This window comes from Pseudorasbora parva, chromosome 15, assembly GCF_024679245.1.
Source record: "Pseudorasbora parva isolate DD20220531a chromosome 15, ASM2467924v1, whole genome shotgun sequence".
Lineage (NCBI taxonomy): Eukaryota > Metazoa > Chordata > Actinopteri > Cypriniformes > Gobionidae > Pseudorasbora > Pseudorasbora parva.
The window spans coordinates 9298467-9319067 of NC_090186.1; the positions used below are offsets into that span (position 1 = coordinate 9298467).

Sequence of the window (20601 nt, forward strand, 5' to 3'; positions counted from 1 at the left end):
GACATCGCTGGGTGTGCGCGCTCCCGCTAGCGTCTCGTGAACGCGCGGAGAGTAGTAGGGGGAGCGCAGGCACGGTTAACTCTTTGTACCGACCAGAAGCTGCACCGACTGGGTGTCAGACAAATGATTTGACCTTCAGCGAACCGAAGGGTTGATCTCTACAGTTTTGACGCTTTCCACACACCACACTCATAAAATCGGATAATTTTATCGCGCCTGCTCGTTTCCTTTAGAAACACGTTTTATTTGTTAGCAAGAGGTGGCCACGTCCTTGATTTTCTGGCCTCGCGGTTTGGAAAAACCTAACACATACTGAGTGGTTTCACCCAGGAATGGATACTGGAGTTGTCACTGAAAAGAAAAGGTAGGGATTCCCTTTTTTGTGTTAAAGAAATGGTTGTTAAGCGGATTTGGTCATGCCTATGTTATGTAGTAGACACACCGAAAGATCTTCATCCCCGTCACACCGAACGTGTCGCCATTTTGTGTTGGATGGAAAACCAAACAATTAAGAGCAAGTTTAAAGCGCTCATGACGACTATTTGTTTTTAAAACCCATTACATTTTATTCAAGAAATAAAAAGTATGATATATGATGCTTTGTGGCGGAATATTTCGCTTTATTTGAGGTAACGTTAGCAGAGTGTCCAGTTTCTGATTGTGAATATTGGCTAAGAAACTAGCACTATGCTAACTTAAACTTTTTAGTGATGTGTTGCTTAAACAGTTTATAATACTATATACATATTTCGGTTCCAATGGTAGTGCATAAACAAACTGTTTATATAGGCACAGACATATTTGAGCATAAATGTCAAATTAATGATTGTAATGATATGAACACAAAATACATGCTCGGCTTCTTTTCCCATAGTGCAATAACAAGACAGCCGTCTGTTATACTAGAGGAGAACGTAAATGGCATATTCTTTGTTCTTAGTTCAGTGGTTTGTACTTGGTATTCTGATATTGTGTATGTAAGTAATGCTGAATGTTTTGATGCAGTTTATTTGTGAGGTAAAAGAGCAATGTGCTAGTAATATAATGAATCCCTTCTTCACCCCTCAGACCACTGACCAATTCTTCACCACAGACCCCTCAGAGCTGGGTGAACAAGGGGAACCCCACCACGGGTGTCACTAACTCGTTGCCCTTGTTCACCCAGCTCGTCTGGCATATTTGTGGATATAGGACTGGATGCTGGAATTCATCCTTGGATTTTGCTGACATTGTCTTGTTCTTTGTCAGGCCTGTCATTAGTGTGGGCTCAAATGAGATGGAAAGAAGTTTTGCTCTTGCTAAGACTGGAAATGTTGCTTGGTTTTTCTGTACTCGTGAATTTACAGGAAGACTGGCATTGTAGTTATGCTAAGATCCAGGGTGCCACCATTTATTTTGTTATGGTGTCATTTTGACACTTTTGATGTTGTAGAACATTGATGGTTGATTTTTTAAAACCGTGATGCTCTGTTGTTTGAGCTTCAGGAAAGCACACATATCTGCTTTTCAAATATGTAGTCAAAGTGCTGTAATATTCACAGTGTTCTCACATTAAGTGAATCTGAAGTGGAATTAATGTTAAATGTTTGCTGATTTTTGTTTGTTTGTTGTTGTCATAGGGATTTTTAGTTAATTGTATTCAATCCTATTAGTGGCAATTTGACCCTGACCATACCATACCCTGATTATGAACAATCATTTAAAAAAACAAACCTGTCTGTTAGGCCCCATATAAAGTGAATAATACCCTGTTATTAGTGGCAATATTTTCCTGACATAAATTTGGTTGGCATCCAAGTTCAAGCAAGTACATACTCTTCTCTCGAATCTTAATCACTCCCAGCATTGACGTCAAAGCAACTTCCTGCCCAGTCTTGTGGCAAGACAGCTGCAAGACCTCTATCAGTTTGAATGTTAAAGTGTGTCCCTCTTAGCATATTTTCTTGTTTTGAAATAGGTCTGGGCGATAAAATAACGAAAGTTATCACAATATAATTATCCTTGATAAAACAAGTTTGATAAATGTTCGTTATAATGATTAAGTGCCAAAAGCGGAAACAAACTAATTTGCTTTGCAACACACAGACCATTTACACTAAAAAATATCACCTCAAAAAATGTTTAGGCATCTTTGCATCGGACTAAGTATTTTGAACTTGTCTAATTTATGTTTGACCAGACTTTAGAGTAGACAAACAAATAGACATGTTTTTAACATGCACCTGTAATTTCAACTACATTTTTCCTCGTAAACACAACTCAAATACTTTGTGTAGCAGAAACATAATTCAACTAAGTGGCAATGAAATTAGATGTAAAAATAACTAAAGCAAATACACATGCTTTAGTTTGGATTTAGCTGTGTTTCACTATATGCAATAAGCAGTATGCAGCAAAGACAAACCATAATAGGCTACTGCTTTAAACAGTTGCTCATTGAGCAAAATAGGGCTGCACAATATAATCGCAAATGTATGTATCGCGATATGCATATCACAACGGCACGCAATATCTGAATGATTTTAATAGGCTACTTCAACATTGGGAAAAGTGTACATTTTAGGTTAACGCATTTAGCATAGAATAGACTGGGCACACAACTGTTACTTATGTGACTTGCTTGATGTTAAAGAGGGTTATTAAACGTGATAACTTGCAAAAAACAACTACCTGCTGTCTGACACACACCAAATGTGCGCACAATCCGCCGCTCTGAAAGCGTGTGATTCCATCAGTTCAGTTTTTGTTTGTTTACATTGATTTTAAAATTATATTGTTTGATTTGTGACATGAATTTTTGCTAAAACACTGCTGGTCACTCAGAATTTGTAGCGAAGCTTTATTTTCCCGGAAAGAATGTGAAATGCATAAATGGTATCATTCTCAGTTTTTAAATACTTTTTAAAAAATTTAAGCCGTGAGTGTGTTCTTCCATAATATCTTCTTCAGCATGTTGCTGCTGGCTAGCTTGATCCGATGAGACGGTGAGACATTAAACAATAACAAGCTGCCGCCTTCATTTATCCTGCTTAAAAACACAAAGATAAATAAGTTCAACTTTTTCTCTTCCAATTAAATCCCATACCCCCAAGATTGTACTCAATAAAAGTTGTCGATTTTGGTTCACTGATCAATATTTGACAAAATGTTCATTTAAATATAATATTGATCAAGCAGCACACATACTCAAAACAACAACGGTCACGCCTGATGTAGACAACGTTGTTATAAAACAAATTACCCTAAAATATTAAATATGAGAGAAATTGCTAGATTTATGTTGCAGTATGGAGAAAAAAACTTGTCACCATGTGAAAAGAGTTCATTGCATCAGCCAAATCCAGCAGTAAATATTTTTTAATAAATATAACTTAAATAGTATACTGGAAATGCAGATCTGCAAAGCCTTGTCCCAAACAGTCAGAATATAAAAATTTTGCCATATTGAAATGTTACAACTTTTACAAGTTTTGTTAACCCTCTGGGGTTCTTCGGTCATTTCTGACCCGAATTTTTTTTTGAAAGAAATGTTAAAAATCGTAGCTTCATCTGAATGGTACGAAACTTGGTGAGGGTATTGGTACTTGGTATATGGACAGAAAAAAAAATTGGGGACAGGATTGGAAAAGTCTAAGTGGTCGTAAAAAAAATAGTCACACTCGGGGCCTTCGGGTCAAAAAAGACCCCCATAGGAAATGAATGGGAAATTGGCAAAAATATGAAAATACAGAGTTTTTTGTGCATATAATCTACAAATCAGCCAGGATGCAGAAAAAAAGGACTCAACAGTGAAGGGGTGAATCTCTAAAACATCAAGAGTGCAAAACAGACAAACAAAAACTCACACACACACACACACACACACACACACACACAGGTTCTGTAATGCACTCTATTGGTAAAAATGTGCTATTGCGTGATAAAAATGCTCACTGTGTCCACCAGATGGCACCAATCAAATAAAAAAAAATGCTTTCATGAGGCCTAGGCTTGACTCTAAAATGAAATACAGCTTTAATAAAAAAAGGAAAAAATAAATAAAATAAAATTCTATTATATTCAATGGGAAAAAATGGGTCATAATTATTGCATAAATATTATTTATAAATCATAAAATTATCTCAAAACACCAAAAAAGAAAAGAAAAAATATTTTTGAACAAAAATATATTTCATTGATTTTACTCAATTTTTTTTTTCCCGACCTCCGGGTCCTTTTAGACCCGAAGGTCCTGAGTGTGACCCATAAATGAAGAACCCCAGAGGGTTAACGAACATAAATTTACATCTGCATCCTAACTCAAGCTACCACTACGGTCAACTCAAGCTGCTGTTCAAATGTGCATTTCTGAAGCCCCTTTCACACTGCACGTCGGACCCGCAATATTCCCGGAACATTGCCGGGTCGCCTTCTGTGTGAAAGCAACCACGTCCCGGGATTGATTACCGAATTCGAGCGCTGTGTGAACAAAAGCTGAAACTAATGCCGCAACGTGTACGTAGTTATCTTGCGACTCCTAGAGCTTGTTTCTTCAATAATACAACCCTGCAGTGCCAGAAGACCTAGTCGGTGTTTTAAATGTTTAATTTTATAAATGTTAAATTTTACATAAAATTTTATGTGCGCAAACTGGACACAACGCGAGACCACGGAGCTCCTTACTATCCGCGCTGAAGCTGAGATCGCTCGCCATTATACGTCACATCATGTCACGTGTCAACTCGACCCGGGACCGTTACGGGTTGTCTGTGAAAGCGCACATATTACGGTATTTCGCTGGCAGTGTGAATAGACCAAATCTAGCGGCCCGGGAACAAATGCCGGGTCGCATTATCCATGTATTTGCCGGAATCGCAGTGTGAAAGGGGCTTAAGAGACAAAACATTATTAATAATTTTATTAACAAACCATATTATTATTGCAACCTGTACTTCAATAATGGGCCAAAGATACATGCCTTCAAGCTACGTAAAAAAATGTTTCATAATTTGAAGCCAGATCACCTGTTAGAACATGCAGTAATACATTTTTCTATTAAGATAAGCCTATTTATTTTGTTAAGGAAAATTGTAAAGAATTCAAAAACTTTAAGTTTGTGTCATTTTCTGACAATAAAGGGTAGTTTAAATCCACAGTTAACAGTCTGGTTTCTACACTTTTACCTTATACCTTTGAACGAAATGAAGATTGGACATTTATTGTGGTAATTATCAATATCAACTGCTTTCCTGTAGCTCAAACAGTAGTGCGTAGCGCTTGCAACGCCAAGGTCATGGGTTCGATTCCCAGGGAAAGCAAGAACTGAAAGAAATGTAAAAAATATGTACCTTAAAATGCAATTTAAGTCGTTTTGGATAAAAGCTTCTGCCAAATGCATAAATGTAAACTGATATTGAGAATTCATTTTTATGATGATAATCTTTTGGCCCATATCACATCACCAAGCCCTGTATAGAGTATTTTTTTAAATCCCTGGGTCAAAGGGGTATAGATTCTGTCATTGTGTCTTGTATGTGATATATGAATACAATTAGACTAGGAATCATGACATAAAACCTTCCACCTTTTAGGCTGCCATAAATTTTTGTTCAATGATCAATAGTCAACCAGGTATTTTTTGGTAGATTGTACACTCTTAAAAGAAAAGGTTCTATTGGCGCTATGTAGTTGGAACCCCTAAAAGGTTCACTGCAAAAAATGCTTTTCTTACTTAGTATTTTTGTCTTGTTTCTAGTCCAAACATCTAAACATTCTTAAAACAAGAAGTATTTACTAGACAAGCAAAAGTAATTGTCTTATTTTGGAAAAAAATAACTCAGTTAAGAAATGCTTTTTTTGCTGTTCTATATAGAACCCCTTTTAAGTGCCAAAAGGATTCTTTCTTGTCATTATAGAACCTTTGGAGACCCTTTGGAAAAAGGGTCTTTGGAGTATACTCAACTAAACTTCTATATATAACCTTTTAAGGGTTCCAAATACGTAGCGCCGATAGAACCTTTTCTTCTAAGAGTGTAGGATTAGGCAATGTGAACATAATCGTATGTCATAGTGCAAGTAATTTTGAATCACAAATATAAGAGTATATCGTGTAGTTTACAGACTAATGTTTCTAAAAATTTGCTGAATTTATTTAATTTATATTTTAAATGTAAATACCATGAAGCAGTCTTGCTTTAGTTAAAAAATATATCAAATGATACTATAAATGATTTAAACCACTTCATATCTTATTAATGCAAAACTGTACATCTTCCATATCAACTTGGAAGTAAACATCTAGTTGACTTCTCTGTTCTGTATAATTAGGCAGGATTCAATGAAAGCTTGTTTCCGCCATGGAATAAAAAAAAAGCGAATTTTATGACTTTAATCGCACACTTCAGACTTTTTTATTTTCTTTTTTTTACCTCAGAATTGCATGATGTAAAGTTGCTGTTGCATATTATAAAGTCAGAATTGCGAGATACAGGCAATTCTGAGGGAAAAATTGATATCTTTTAAAAGGTTATAAAGTTTAATTCTGTCTTTATTTCTCATAATTGCACATTTATATCCTGCAATTCTGACATTATAACTCACAATTGTGTGGGAAAAAGTCAGAACTGTGAAAAAGACAGAAAATCCAACTCACAAAAATTTAGGTTAACGATTGTTTTATTTAACTGGACAATTAAAATTAATAAAAGTTGGTATTAATTGTAAATTCGTTTTGTAATTGCAAGTTAACAAGCATATAAGTTGCAACAAGTTAATTATGCTTTCTGGGTGCATCATGTAAAACTCATCCATGGCTCCCAGCATGCATTGTGGCATAAAGCATGTCACCGTTGTTGAGATTCATACGCTGATTATTGATGTAAATCTCACAGGAGGTCAAAGTGCTTAATGTACAATTGGTTTTAAACCTTATTCAACTTTTCTGATTAAAACCGTGCTGGAGCTTTTCTAGCATCACAATAAAACAAAGTTAATAGTATATTGCTCATATTAAACTCAGTCATAAAATCAGTGAATTAAACCACTACACAATGATTTAAATTCTCATTCAGCAACCAGAGAAACACTAACATTAAAAAGTTCTCAAACTGCCCAACTAAAGCAAACACTGATCACTTTGATAGTGACATAAAGAAATACACAAAAATTCAACACAAAATCAAAAACATAACTCAATCAGCTGAACAAAAGCTCTTAAATTGGGAGACCTGCAACCTTAATCAGTTAATTGAGTTGAGTGAACTACTTTGTGTAAAAGTTAAGTAAACTCAAAAACGATGTGCAGCAAGTTGCCGTAGAATTTTAAGTTATGTCAACATTTCTTTTTTGACAGTGTTAGTATAATTTGGTGCTATCCCCTAGTTTACTTGCAAACACAAGGAGTGACTGTCTGCTAAATAATTTTTCTATTAATCAACAGAATTATTTGTTATTCATTTTGAAGCCAATCATCTGTTTTTTAACAAATAATGTATTCAGCTTCAGGCACATCCCTAATGTTTCTTTACAGTTTCTTTTTTTTCTTTACATTTTGTCAATACTGGGTTTGCAATTCAGGGTACTTTGTACTGTGTATGTGTACTGGCCTGGGTTTATTCTAACACAAAGTTAAATAATTAAAATCAAAAAGACAATTAAGTTTAATTTGACCAAAACATTTAACATGAGAAGATGATGATTGCTTTGGAAAATGGACAGAGATAATACAGCAAATTAATTTTGCATCAACAGATGCGGTATCACTGTTTTATTAGCCATCTTGTCATCATGATAGAAACACCCATTTCAAAGGAAGCTCTTGTATTTTTTATAAACCATACAATGCAAAATCATGTGAAATGCATTTACAGTTAAGTTACAGCTACTCTGAGAACAGTCATAAATGTAGACATATATTATTAAGCAGTCCATTTATGGAACTTGTATAAGACAGCCTTGCACTGCACAGACACAAATAGGCTGAACTGCAATGAAATGCGCATATTAACATCCCCTGTGCACAAGGGTTTTCCTCTGTTTCTGGACAAATGATTTCCGCTTTACTTAAGCGAGCGCTTTGATATAGAGGATGGGAGCAGTTAGGACGCCTTCTGTCTCAAGATGCTGTTTTTTCCTGCTAGGGCACTAGGCTGTTTTAACCGTTTTCCTTCCTTTGTCTTGTGTGGCTTTGACGGTTGACTCAATGCCTCCTCATTGTTTTTTTTATTGCTGCTTTGACCTAGGAGCCCTCTTATGGGGACTTATATAGATTTGTTGGCAGTTATACTGACCTCATTGGTCATTTTAATGAGAAAAAGCTAAATAATGGAATCTGCATCATTTTATACATTTATTGTGGGTATAAATATGTGAGTTGACAACCGTATGGATTATGGATCAAATGCCATCGTGCACTCTTGGTTTAACAGGATAACAAAGGTTTTCTGTATGCCAAGTTACCAGCTAAATAACGAGTAAAACGCCTCAAACTCTGATAGCTTTTCAAGATTTTTTTTTAATGACAGTTCAGATGGATCGGCGAGCGGGTGCTTGTGTGGGGTAAAGCCTGCGGCTTCCTTGAGAATGTTATCATTAATTTGCACATGTAACATCATTTACTTAAAGGGATAGTTCACCCAAAAATGAAAATTATCCCAAAATTTACCCTCAAGCCATCCTAGGTGACGTTCTTCTTTCAGGCAAATACAATTGTAGTTATATAAAAAAATGTACTGGCTCTTCCAAGGTTTATAATGGCAGTGATTGGCAGTCCAAAATTTGAAGAGCAAATGAGTGCATGCATCAATTATAAAAGTGCTCCACACGGCTCCGGGGGGTTAATAAAGGCCTTCTGAAGCAAGTCGATGGATTTGTGAAAAATATCCACATTTAACATGTTATAGAATAAAATATCTAGCTTACTGCAGACTGCTGTGTGGATTACTTTTATAGTGGATTGATGCACTATGAGTAAATCATGGGGTACTTTTCATGTTTGGGTGAACTATCCCTTAATAAATATGTTGCATTGCATATTTAATATGACATTTTCACCGATATGAACATTTTGGCTGATAATTCAATATAGAAAGTGGATAATTATAATTATTTTACATTTTTAAGAGCCTGATTACAAAAACAAAAATCTCACCATTAAAAGCCAAACATACAGTACAGTAGCCTTGTCTGAACCAGTGCAAGTTTTAAAATGTATTTTACACTACTATGGCTTTATTTATTACAAATTATCTTACAAATATTTGTAATTGTCTTACAAATAATAAAATAATGTCTAAATGATGCTAACAAGTCATAGGACAACATTACTTATGTATAAATAATCTAAATATTTTGGTTAAATACATTTAAATAGCCTCTGCCCGGTCAATAATGAAGTTATTTTAATGAAAAATTTTACCCTATTGTTGATGAAAATAATGAGTATGCACTCTTCTTGTAACAATACGCTATAATTTCATGTAGCCATATGTAGACTGGGGCTGTCAATTAATATTCTAAATTCGAATATATATATATATATATATATATATATATATATATATATATTATTCAAATAGTTTAAAAAAATGAATTTTGAAGGTGAAAATTAATATTCGAATATAAAAGTTAAAAAAAAAATAAGAGGAAAAAACTCATTAGTAGAGGCGTGGCTGTCTGCTTTGCGAGTGGGCGCTTGCAAGCCTGAGGGTGACAGGTCACAGAAGTCGCACTGTCAGGCACTGCTAAAAGGTGATGCGTCTTGCATGGAAGATGGCAGAAAGTGTAGAGCCCAACTCAACCGCAGCAGAGAACGCAATTTTAACCCTCCAAAATCTAAAAAGCCATATCTGGAAGTACTTTGGATTTTGGTCGGTTGGAGGTAAAATTGTTGAGCCGTGAGATAATGTTGAATGCAAGCTATGTAAGATTCAGTTAGCATACCATGCCTAATTTTATTTATCGTTAAACAGAAGCATTACTAAAGTGTAGGCTACTGCTCAATAGATGCTGCATGAATAAAGGATAAATGCACTGCTTCCACTGGTTTGATTATTTAAAAAGTTCCAGGTTTATCATAGCACAGCTCGCTCGGAGCGTTCACTATGCTGTAAAACTTAAATTAATATTAATAATATTTTTTTCAATCACTGAATAAAGCCTGCTGTATTTGGGACAAGAGGCGACCTTAAATTGCACAAAACTCTTGATCAATACTCAAAGTTTGTTCATTTAAACCGTAATGCTCAGAGCGTGAGGGCGATAGAGAGTGAGGTCTGCGGTCTTGGCCATTATGATGTGAGCTCCAGACCGTCAGCGGCGTTCCTCACTCATATACCCGCAGGGAACATTTTCATCTAGTTGATTTACTTGTTTTTGTGTAAGTAATACTTTTTCAAATATTTTTAAACGTAAATAATACAAGTAGTTATGTCTCTTTGTATTAATTTGTCCTGTTACTGACGTAATGCACATCATTGACAAAATGCACAACCAGATGTTCGAACAGTTCGAACATTCGTGTTTTTTTAGAGGGAATATTCAAATGTAATTTTTCAGCAATTTTGACAGCCCTAATGTAGACTTGCTCTGCACACATTGCACTTAACTGTATTTTTCTTTAAGAAAGTGATTTCAATCATATAAGCAATTCTAGACCGTAACAGTGAACAGTGCACATCTGAAATGCCTGTGCCTGAAGGAAATTTGAACATATTTCGGCTGATTCGTTCCGGTCACATGACGTCCCTGTAGCTTTGCGCCGCCATCTTTACGACCAACGGTCTCAGTAATGCCTGCAATATGTTGTGCAGTTGGCTGCAACAACAGCCTAAAAAGAAACCCCAAACTGGTATTTTATTATTTTATGAAGAACAAAGGTGTTAAATAATCAATATCATTTCATAGCCTACTTCCTGTATTATCATGAAGGGACAATGTTGTATGTTTCTGAATGAATGGAGGAATTGTATACTTTTGGTATGTTTGATGTTTCAATTAATCAAAAATGGGTCAGGAAAAGGGAGATTCGGTTTTGATTGATACGGTTCACGTTCACGTACACTTAGAGCAGATTTAAATGCATCCAGCAAGTGTTTTGCATGAAATAAGGACATGTATCACAAACACAGACTCTTTTAAGACCCAAAAAATTATAAAAATGTGTTCTCATCTCATGCAGCAGAAGTAGAAGAGGTTCAGTCAAAAAGCAGCATCTGTAACTGCATTTGCAAGAGAATTATTATGAGCCAAAAAAAATTCCTGACACATTGCAAGCCAAAGCATATTGATATCGGTACTATTGAAAGCCTTCAAGCAATCCCCACTGTATGGGGAGGGGTTATGTACAATATATATTTTATATATATATATAGCTCAACAGTGCTCGAAGCGTCACATTTTTAACATTTCAGTACCGATTTGGTATCGCGGTCGGTACTTTTGACAACAATACTCAGATGTTACACTATTTTGTAATTGAAAATTTCAAGATAATTATCTTTCTGTTAAAAATACATGAAGACAAACTAACACTACAGGGACACTGACAGCTCCTGGCCCTCCCAACTGCTGTTGGAAATGTTGCAATAAAACTGTCCAATGCAACATTATTTCTCAGATGCTTCTGGTTGAATTAAACTGAAGAACACCATTGAGTCACTCCACTCAGTGTTTTTCAGACATTGACGTCTTTCTGCTGTTATTGCCATTTCAAATGTTGGCCAAATCCAGTTCCTTAATGATGTTTCCATATCTAATTTGTCAGCAGACTTGGTATTTGTATTACATTGTTGCTCTTTGTTGCCCAGAGTTTTGCTTGTTTTTTAGAGCCCTCCATTCTTGCATTAAACTGAAAAACTTGTTAATTGTGTGGGAGTTTGTCTTGTAGGTCTCAAGGATAATGGATATGCTTCTTTAGAAATCATGAGAGACTCATTTTAGCCACTCATTATAAGCCATAAACAGATTTGTGTGGAAAACTTTGTTCCTTGTAGTGCACCGAAATGTTTATCTGAAAACTGTCTGACACAACAATATTTACAACGGTTGGCTGACCTCCAAGGCCTGTAACTGTGTCTCTCACACTGTGTCCACACCCCTTTCACCAGCCAGTCACATTGAGACTATCTTTCTGTCCTTTGACATTGCCAGTTGACGCCATGCAAATGAGAGATTTAAAAAAAAATGAAGACCTTGCTGCTGTGATGTCCTCAAGAACAAGCTCCAGATCTCTCTCTTGTCACAAACATGGAGCCAGGCTAATGCTGCAATCTCCTCCCTTATTTTACCAGGGTGAGCTCGGAGCGCAGGAAGGAGAAGTCCAGGGATGCAGCGCGATCTCGCAGAGGAAAGGAGTCCGAGGTGTTCTACGAGTTAGCACACCAGCTTCCCCTGCCACACAATGTCACCTCCCACCTGGACAAAGCCTCCATCATGAGGCTGACCATCAGCTATCTGCGCATGAGGAAGCTGCTCAGCTCTGGTCAGTTTGCTGAGATGAATATTTGTATAAGTGCATAAAAGTTGCACATCATGCAAAACTGATTCAAAACCTTGTCACCAGTATAGTTAGGAATACTGTAATATGAAGCACAGAGGGAAATATGAACAATATGCACTGTAACTATTAGTACTAATTTATACATTTTAAATACTATGTTTTTTATACTAGGACTGCATTAATCTAAATAAACCAAAATTGTGATTATGGTTAAGCACGGTTATGACACTGCAAAAAACTACAATATAATTAAATATGTATGTGCTTGTTTCAGAGTGAAGGGTGGCACTGCATTATGTTTGGGTCAGGTATAATGTGTATTTGGGAGCACATTTCCCCAATCTTATAATGAGAAGCACTTATAACCAGCTGTTGTCAGCTGAAGAGAAACTTTAGGTCTCCCTGTGGTTTTGAGGAAATGAGGATAGCCGTAAGTATTAGTATTGTAATATCTCAGTTGTATAGTAAAAATAAAGTTATGCTTATAATTATTATTATTTCTATTAAAGTTTACTTTAAGCTACACTATGCACATTTTCCGACCACTGGAGGGTGCCTATTATATATTACTATTACTATATTATTACTAAATTATTACCTTTTACTAAAATAGCAATTTTCTCATAATTTACGAATAGTTGGAAACTTGTGGGATATTGTAAGACCTTAACTGAACAAAATATATAACACATTTTTTTATTGAAATTACCCAGAGCAATTTGTTCTAGTGACAAGTTGAAACTAAAGGTGCCATATTTTCTGAAATTGTGGATAAGGCATAATGTGCCGCTATGACTTTGCATATGTTAGATTGCTATTGTCTGACTGTGCAGATGACACTGAGAAAGAGAACGAGGAGGAGAGCCAGTTGAACGGCTTTTATCTGAAGGCCCTGGAGGGTTTCCTTATGGTCCTGTCTGAGGATGGAGACATGGTTTATCTCTCTGAGAATGTCAGCAAGAGCATGGGCCTTACACAGGTAGCCAGATGTTTACATTTTATTCTCTGCTGTTTAGATTTAAAGCTTAAGGTATAGCTAACTGTCTCTGCACTCTTTTCGCTCAGTTTGATCTGACTGGTCACAGCGTCTTTGAATTTTCACACCCATGTGACCATGAGGAGTTGAGAGAGATGCTGGTCCATAGGGCGGGTGAGTCACGCATGGTACACTGCTCATTTTTCTGCATAAATGCATCAGCCATTAATAACAAAAGAATTAACATGATTTTTGTCCATGTTTAGGATCAAAAAAGACCAAGGAACAGAACACAGAGCGCAGCTTCTTCCTGCGTATGAAGTGCACACTCACTAGCAGAGGACGTACTGTCAATATCAAGTCTGCTACATGGAAGGTGAGATCTGGATTGTGACGCATTTTTCTCACTGTCACTAATCTGATGGTATCCACAGCTTTTATTTGGTTTTATCCTTAGCTTTACAGTTTCCTGGTAGATTTTTAGGTATTTGATTTAGAAGATAAGATTCTATTTCCCTGACTTTGTTTTAAATTATGAATTAATTTTGGTGACATTGCAAGTATACACAAAATGTAACCAGGAAGAAGAAAAGGAAACTTGAGTTCTGTTGTGTGTAGAGCATCCTTTTAGGGATTTTTATATATGTCTGACTTGCTATAAATAGACTGAGAAAGACCGTTTCCCTCTTCTCTTTCCTGATACAGGTTCTTCACTGCGTTGGTCATGTCCGTGTGCAGGAGCGGAGCGAGGATTCAGGAGACTCTGGCTTTAAAGAGCCCCCTCTGACCTACCTTGTGCTCATCTGTGAGCCCATTCCTCATCCCTCAAACATCGAGGTGCCTCTGGACAGCAAGACCTTCCTTAGCCGTCACACTCTGGACATGAAGTTCTCATACTGTGATGAAAGGTTAGCAGAGAGATGTAATGCTGTCATATATAGAAAACGGCAATCAAATTTCCCCCCAGATTAAGTAATACACAGATTGGCAGACATCTTCATTCCTTTCTTCCCTTTATTGTTTCAATGTGAAGGCTTTTGCCCTTGCCTTCCCCACTTAATTTTCCCATTACACATTTGTCTTTTCTTTTTGTGTTTGTGTTCACCTTGATGGTATCTATACGTAGCAATGAATGCCTATGAGTTGTTTACATCTCTTTAAATAAAAGCAATGCTGCTGAGCTGGTTTAGCATGCAAAAAAACAAAACCCTGTGTTCTGTACTTTTACGAATGGTATTAACACCACCTAGTGGCAGAAGCCAGTGGTGATATTTAAGCCTCTGCTAATCGTGAAGCAATTACATAGACTATACTTCGGAAGAGCCAGAAATGCAGAACTGTTTTGTTTTGAAAAATGATGTTCTTCTTAACTAAAACTATTAACTAACCATTAAATTAAATTAATGTTTCAGCATGTAGCTAATACACACAATCTTCTCAATTGTGACTCTTTCCCAAAGGATCACAGAGCTGATGGGATATGAGCCAGATGATCTGCTGAACAGGTCAGTGTACGAATACTATCACGCCCTGGATTCAGATCACCTCACCAAGACGCATCACAACCGTGAGTATCTAGATTTAGATAATCGTTGGGCATAGTTTACTAATTTCACACAGGGGACAATATCTACTGGCTCGATTCCACTGGGCGGTATGGTTTAGTACAGTTTGGTACGGTCAGAAGTTGTGAATGGTACCCTAATTCCGAACCGTCCATACCACTTTTTTGGCACCCTTCTCTGTTGGGGTACCTAGCACAGTAGTCCGGTACTAAAGGGTGGAGCTATACTCACTACAGAACATTGATCAGAGGATCGTCATTTGCGCAGGCTTTTTCGGCTGTGTGTTTCCTTGTAGCCTGCAGCCTTGGCTCAAACAAAGCGCGTCGTTGTCTTGTTACAACAGCCACATGCCGAGAAGCGAGAACAAGATCTGCTGTTGTTTACTGTGTTGCTTTCTTCTACGTCCGAGAATGATGTCAATCGCTACACTGCGCCTATCATAAGGATGCGGTTGGATCAGGGTTTAGCTTCGAGAAACGTACTGAACCATACCGCACTTCTAAGTGGGAACGAGCCATAGCTGATCATGATAGAGGTTTTACTTTAACATACAAAATTGCTACCAAAAATATTTTTCTAATTGGGGAATTCTATTTTTCCCAGTGTTCACAAAGGGCCAGGCTACCACAGGCCAATACCGCATGATGGCTAAGAAAGGTGGTTTTGTTTGGGTGGAGACTCAGGCCACCGTTATCTACAATCCCAAGAATTCACAGCCCCAGTGCATTGTTTGCGTCAACTACGTTTTAAGGTATGATTAGAGTTTTGTTTCATCTCTACAATGGACCAGTATTTTTATAGAAACATTTAGTGAATCTCTGATGTATTATTTGTATGTAAATATAATCACAAATGCATCTGTGATGATATTTATAATGTAACTATTATTCTGTCCTGTCCAGTGGCATTGTGGAGGGGGATGTTGTCCTTTCACTGCAGCAGACAGTGAAGGAGCCCAAGGCTGTAGAGACAGAGAGCCAGGAAATGGAAGATGAGGCGCCTGAGTTGGACATGCTCAAACTCTTCAAACCAGAAGGTGACAAGTGTCCCATGGAGAGCTCTGAGCTTTACGAGAAGCTTAAAATGGAGCCTGAGGCCCTCACTGTGTTGGCACCTGCAGCAGGAGACACCTTCATCTCTTTGGACTTCAACAACTCAGGTGCTTTCTGGTGGATGGTTACATTTTTAAATGGAACAAGTGAAGCTTTGCTCACTTTGACAGAGATTGCAAGAAACAGAAGACCTTAGCTTTCAATGAGAGCTGGCAGTTTGAGTCAACATGAGCAAAGAGTGTGTTTATTATTATATTTATACTCATTTTCATCGTTCTCAATCCCGTTTAGCCATAGATGACATTCCTGCAACTTGAATGAATGCTTCCTTCCCACATGTTCTTATTTAAAGTAAAAAAGAAAAAGAAAAGTATGTGTATATATTGTATATACTACCATTCAAAAGTTTGAGGTCAGTAAGAATTTTTGGGGTGGCATCTCTTATGCAGTTATGCAGTCTCATAGTATTTGTTCAAAAAATATATTAAAATATTTCAATTTAAAATAATTGTTAATAAAATAGCATAACTGCTATTTTAATGGGAATTATAAAATGTAATTTACTCTTGTGATGGCAAAGCTGAATTTTCAGCATTATTACTCCAGTCTTCAGTGTCATATGATCCTTCAGAATTCATTCTATGTTGTTGTTTGGTGCTCGAGAAACATTTATTTTTATCAGTGTTGAAAACATTGAACAGCATTTATTTGAAATCAAAATCTTTTGTAACAATGTAAAAGTCTTTACTTTCAGGTTTGATTAATTTAATGCATTCTTGCTGAATAAAAGTATTAAGTTATTGTCAAAAAAAAGTCTTACTGACCCCAAACTTTTTAGTGGTAGTGTACTGTACCATTACATAATCAAATATGTTCCCTTTGCAACCTTTTAATCTTGTAAATATGGAAACATGTACAAGACATTTACTTATCCTCTAAGGCGGTTTGAAAAAAATGGATTCATAATCTTAGTTTAGTAAGAAATGAAATCACTTAATTCTTTGGTGTGCTGCCAATAATAATTAACAGTATTCAATTCCCTCCAGACTCTGACATGCAGCTGCTGAAGGAAGTGCCCCTTTACAATGATGTCATGCTGCCCTCCAGCAGCGAGAAGCTGCCCATCAGTCTGTCTGCTCTGACACCCAGTGACTCCACCCCCGTTCTTTCAAAACTAGAGACCGGAGCGGAGGACTTTCCTTTCAGCTCTGCTTCTGATCATGTTCCAGACTCCACAAACAAACCCTCCACATCTGGAATCGGCTCTTCAGGGGTAAACTACAAATTAAATGCTTGCTATTTTTAAGCCGGTATTGTTGCTCATTTCAAAATGATTGCTGCTTTTTTAGGGCTAACAAGATCCTGCATGTCTCAAAGACTTACTTTAGTTGTTTTGTTTTTGTTCCTAGCCCAACAGCCCCATGGATTACTTTTTTCAAGTGGACCCAGACATCAGTACTGAATTCAAACTAGACCAGGTTGAAAAACTGTTTGCGATTGATACCGAAGCAAAGACCCCCTTAAACTCCCAGGTAAACCTTTGTCCTTCATATATATCATCTATAATGGTCCTTATGCATTTGCATAAACTTCAGAACACACATTTTCTGTGACCTCTAGGCCATGGATGATCTCGACTTAGAAATGCTGGCTCCATACATCCCGATGGATGACGACTACCAGCTGCGCATCCCCTCTCCACTGGAACCGCTCCCCTCCAGCTCACTCTCTGTTTCGTCCATGAGCTCTCTATTCCAGCCCTTACCCTCACCCGCATCTCCAGCCTCTTCCTCCAGCAGTGCAGTGAAACAGGAGCCATCGTCACGGGCCCCTTCACCTCTGCATCTGCTGCAGGAGGTGTGCAGTGCTCCCGTCTCGCCCTTCAGTGGCAGTCGAGACACTTCCCCGGCAAGATCCCCCACCCCGCAGAGCGACAGTCAGCTCAACAACAGGTAAAGCACTGGCACAACTTGCTGCTGATCCGTTATAAACTGCAAGCTTTTGACTTTCTTCCTTTTTTGACTTCCTTCCTTCAGATTAAATTACTTATAGGTTATCTGATCTTCTGTTTGTTGCTCTAATTTATCAGAGAGCTGTCTCCAAAGATGTTAGCCATGCAGAATATCCAACGTAAGAGAAAGCTGGAGGAAGTGACATCACTTTCTGAGGCTGTTGGACTGGTCAGTATGTTAGATTTTATACAAAGATTGTATGTAAAGATGCATAAATATAAGTATACTTTAATTTGTTAAATGTTATTTTTAATATTAATATTTTATTGCGTTCAGTTGTTTTATGCCCTATGTATTCCATTAAATTTTTTGCATACATTTGTAACTTAAAGGGAAGCACGGCTGATAAATAAGTGCTCTTTTTGAGACGTTTTCCATGTAACCTTAATGCTAATGACCAGTCTACTATTTCTTGCAGGGTGCCTTGCTTCAGAGTGTGGACGGTGCTATAGAGCCTGGAAAAAGGACAAAGGTTTTAGAAGTTAAAGGATCGGGTGTGCTCGGGGGAAACAAAACCATTCTTATACTGCCCTCTGGTGAGTGACGAGACCATCATCATGGTACAATCTATTTTATGGAAGTCAGTATGAAACAGAAGTAAAACATAAAGGTACATACATTTTTAGTATGAAAAGTTTTCAGTATGAAACTTTAAGTAAAAATGTATATGTTGTTGGATGAAATTCTTGGTGGAAGAATTTAGAGAAAAGTAGTTTGGTGTAATTTTTTTAAATTAAAATGTCACTAATTTTTTTTAGCTTTGTTTTTAAGAAAAAGCAACAACTGGAAAACAAAATTCATGATTTAAATATATAATTAGATATTTTTTGGAAAAAAAGTATGTATTTAGTAGGGCAGATATTTTATTACTTTTTACTTGAAGGCAACGCCACCTGACATTGTTCGAGTGGAATCTTAGCATGTGCATATTATACAGTTTTCAGTAAATCAGTTTGTATTCTTTCCCCTCTGACTGTAGATGTGGCCAGTCGTCTGTTGTGCAGTTCTTTAGAAGGCCGCGGTGGGCTGCCTCAGCTGACACGATATGACTGCGAGGTCAACGCTCCCGTGCAGGACCGCCATCATCTGCTCCAGGGAGAGGAGCTCCTGCGTGCTCTGGACCAAGTCAACTGAACTCCGCTGTGTTTAGCGATTCTGGACATTGCATCCCTCTCTCTCGCCCCTTGACCCCCATGATCCCTGAAATCTGCCTCCATATGTCCCCTTTTATTCCACACCCTATTGTTCTCTATAAACCCCAGTGTTTTAAAAATGTAACAAATGACCTGCACCTTCTATTGATACCGTCAGTGACGCGAAGAGGAGCCCAGAGAGAGTCCATCCCAGTGTGTAGAGGGCCTAGAGACAGGAGCATAATGTAACTTTACAGTGGCATCACAAGAGATAATAGCCTTAATGTCAAATGTACAACTTGCCCCAACATGCCGATGCGTACAATCTCCCGCACTCCCTCTGGATTCCCTACTTTCTCCTAAAAGCCTCCCGTTGTGTTTTATCCCCCCCAAAGCGTGTGTATTGTAGCTACAGTCGCACAATAGTCTATTTTCTTAAGACAGAATACCAGCAGTCCATGCAATATACAAAACCATTTTTACGAATATGTACTTTTAATGAAAGATTGAACAATTTATTTTTTCTCTGTTTCGTTGTGTAACGGTTACGTAAAGGCTGTGTGTGTGTGTGTGCACTCATAGGCTCAATGGTAAAAGCTGTTGGATATTTGTGAGTGATGCTTTTCGTTGCATTGATATTTGCTAGCATAACTTTCAGTTTTCTCTTGAACAGCAAAAGAGACATTGGAAGTAATGAAGAATGTGCAAAAAAGGGAATTCACAATCATGTTCTGATGTTCTCATCATGGTTTTTGTCTCAAAGAGGTTAACAGATTTATAGTTTAATTATGCAATAGATTTTTATATTTTAGGGGTCATTTTATTTGTTTCTCTATGTGGTAGATGCTTAATGCTTGTAAGAAGTCCTAGCTGGTAACCATTTTTCTTCATCATGAGCAGTTTTAGATCATGCAAAGCTGATGTATCATTTGTCACCGTTTTACAAGTATTTATAATGGCATTAGGACATGAATGCTTAGTTTTAAGACAATATTTGTTGTTATGCTTTCAGATGACTGTCAGCCTGTTGACAATGTCCTGCAAATATTTTATGACCTTTTATCTTGTTTTTCAATAGGAAAGACATTTTCTTTTTGTTATTGTAATCTTCTGTTCATTTATCTCTGCAGTCTCCAGTCTTCTTCTTTATTCTCTTAACACTAAATGTATTGTTTATTGCAAAAATCAGTAAAAGACAATTGTGGACCAGAATTTTGTGACGCACATTTCAATTGACTTAAAGGGATAGTTCACCCAAAAATGAAAATTAGCACCTCAAGTCATCCTAGGTGTATGTGACATTCTTCTTTCAGACGAATGCAATCAGAATTCTATTAAAAAAGTCCTCGCTCTTCCAAGCTTTACAATGGCAGTTATTGTTGCTTCCA

At 37.2% G+C, this 20601-nt stretch overlaps 1 protein-coding gene across 1 annotated transcript; it reads left to right on the plus strand.

The window, feature by feature from the left end:
• Positions 1-86: 86 nt before the first annotated feature.
• Positions 87-20425, plus strand: hif1ab (hypoxia inducible factor 1 subunit alpha b). The gene is made up of 15 exons (XM_067417030.1): positions 87-364; positions 12267-12457; positions 13309-13454; positions 13541-13625; positions 13718-13827; positions 14157-14359; positions 14912-15018; positions 15620-15767; positions 15919-16175; positions 17115-17341; positions 17478-17600; positions 17689-18020; positions 18158-18248; positions 18499-18616; positions 19060-20425. The coding sequence occupies exons 1-15, from the start codon at positions 333-335 to the stop codon at positions 19212-19214; spliced, it is 2325 nt and encodes a 774-aa protein (XP_067273131.1). The 5' UTR covers positions 87-332; the 3' UTR covers positions 19215-20425.
• Positions 20426-20601: the final 176 nt, after the last annotated feature.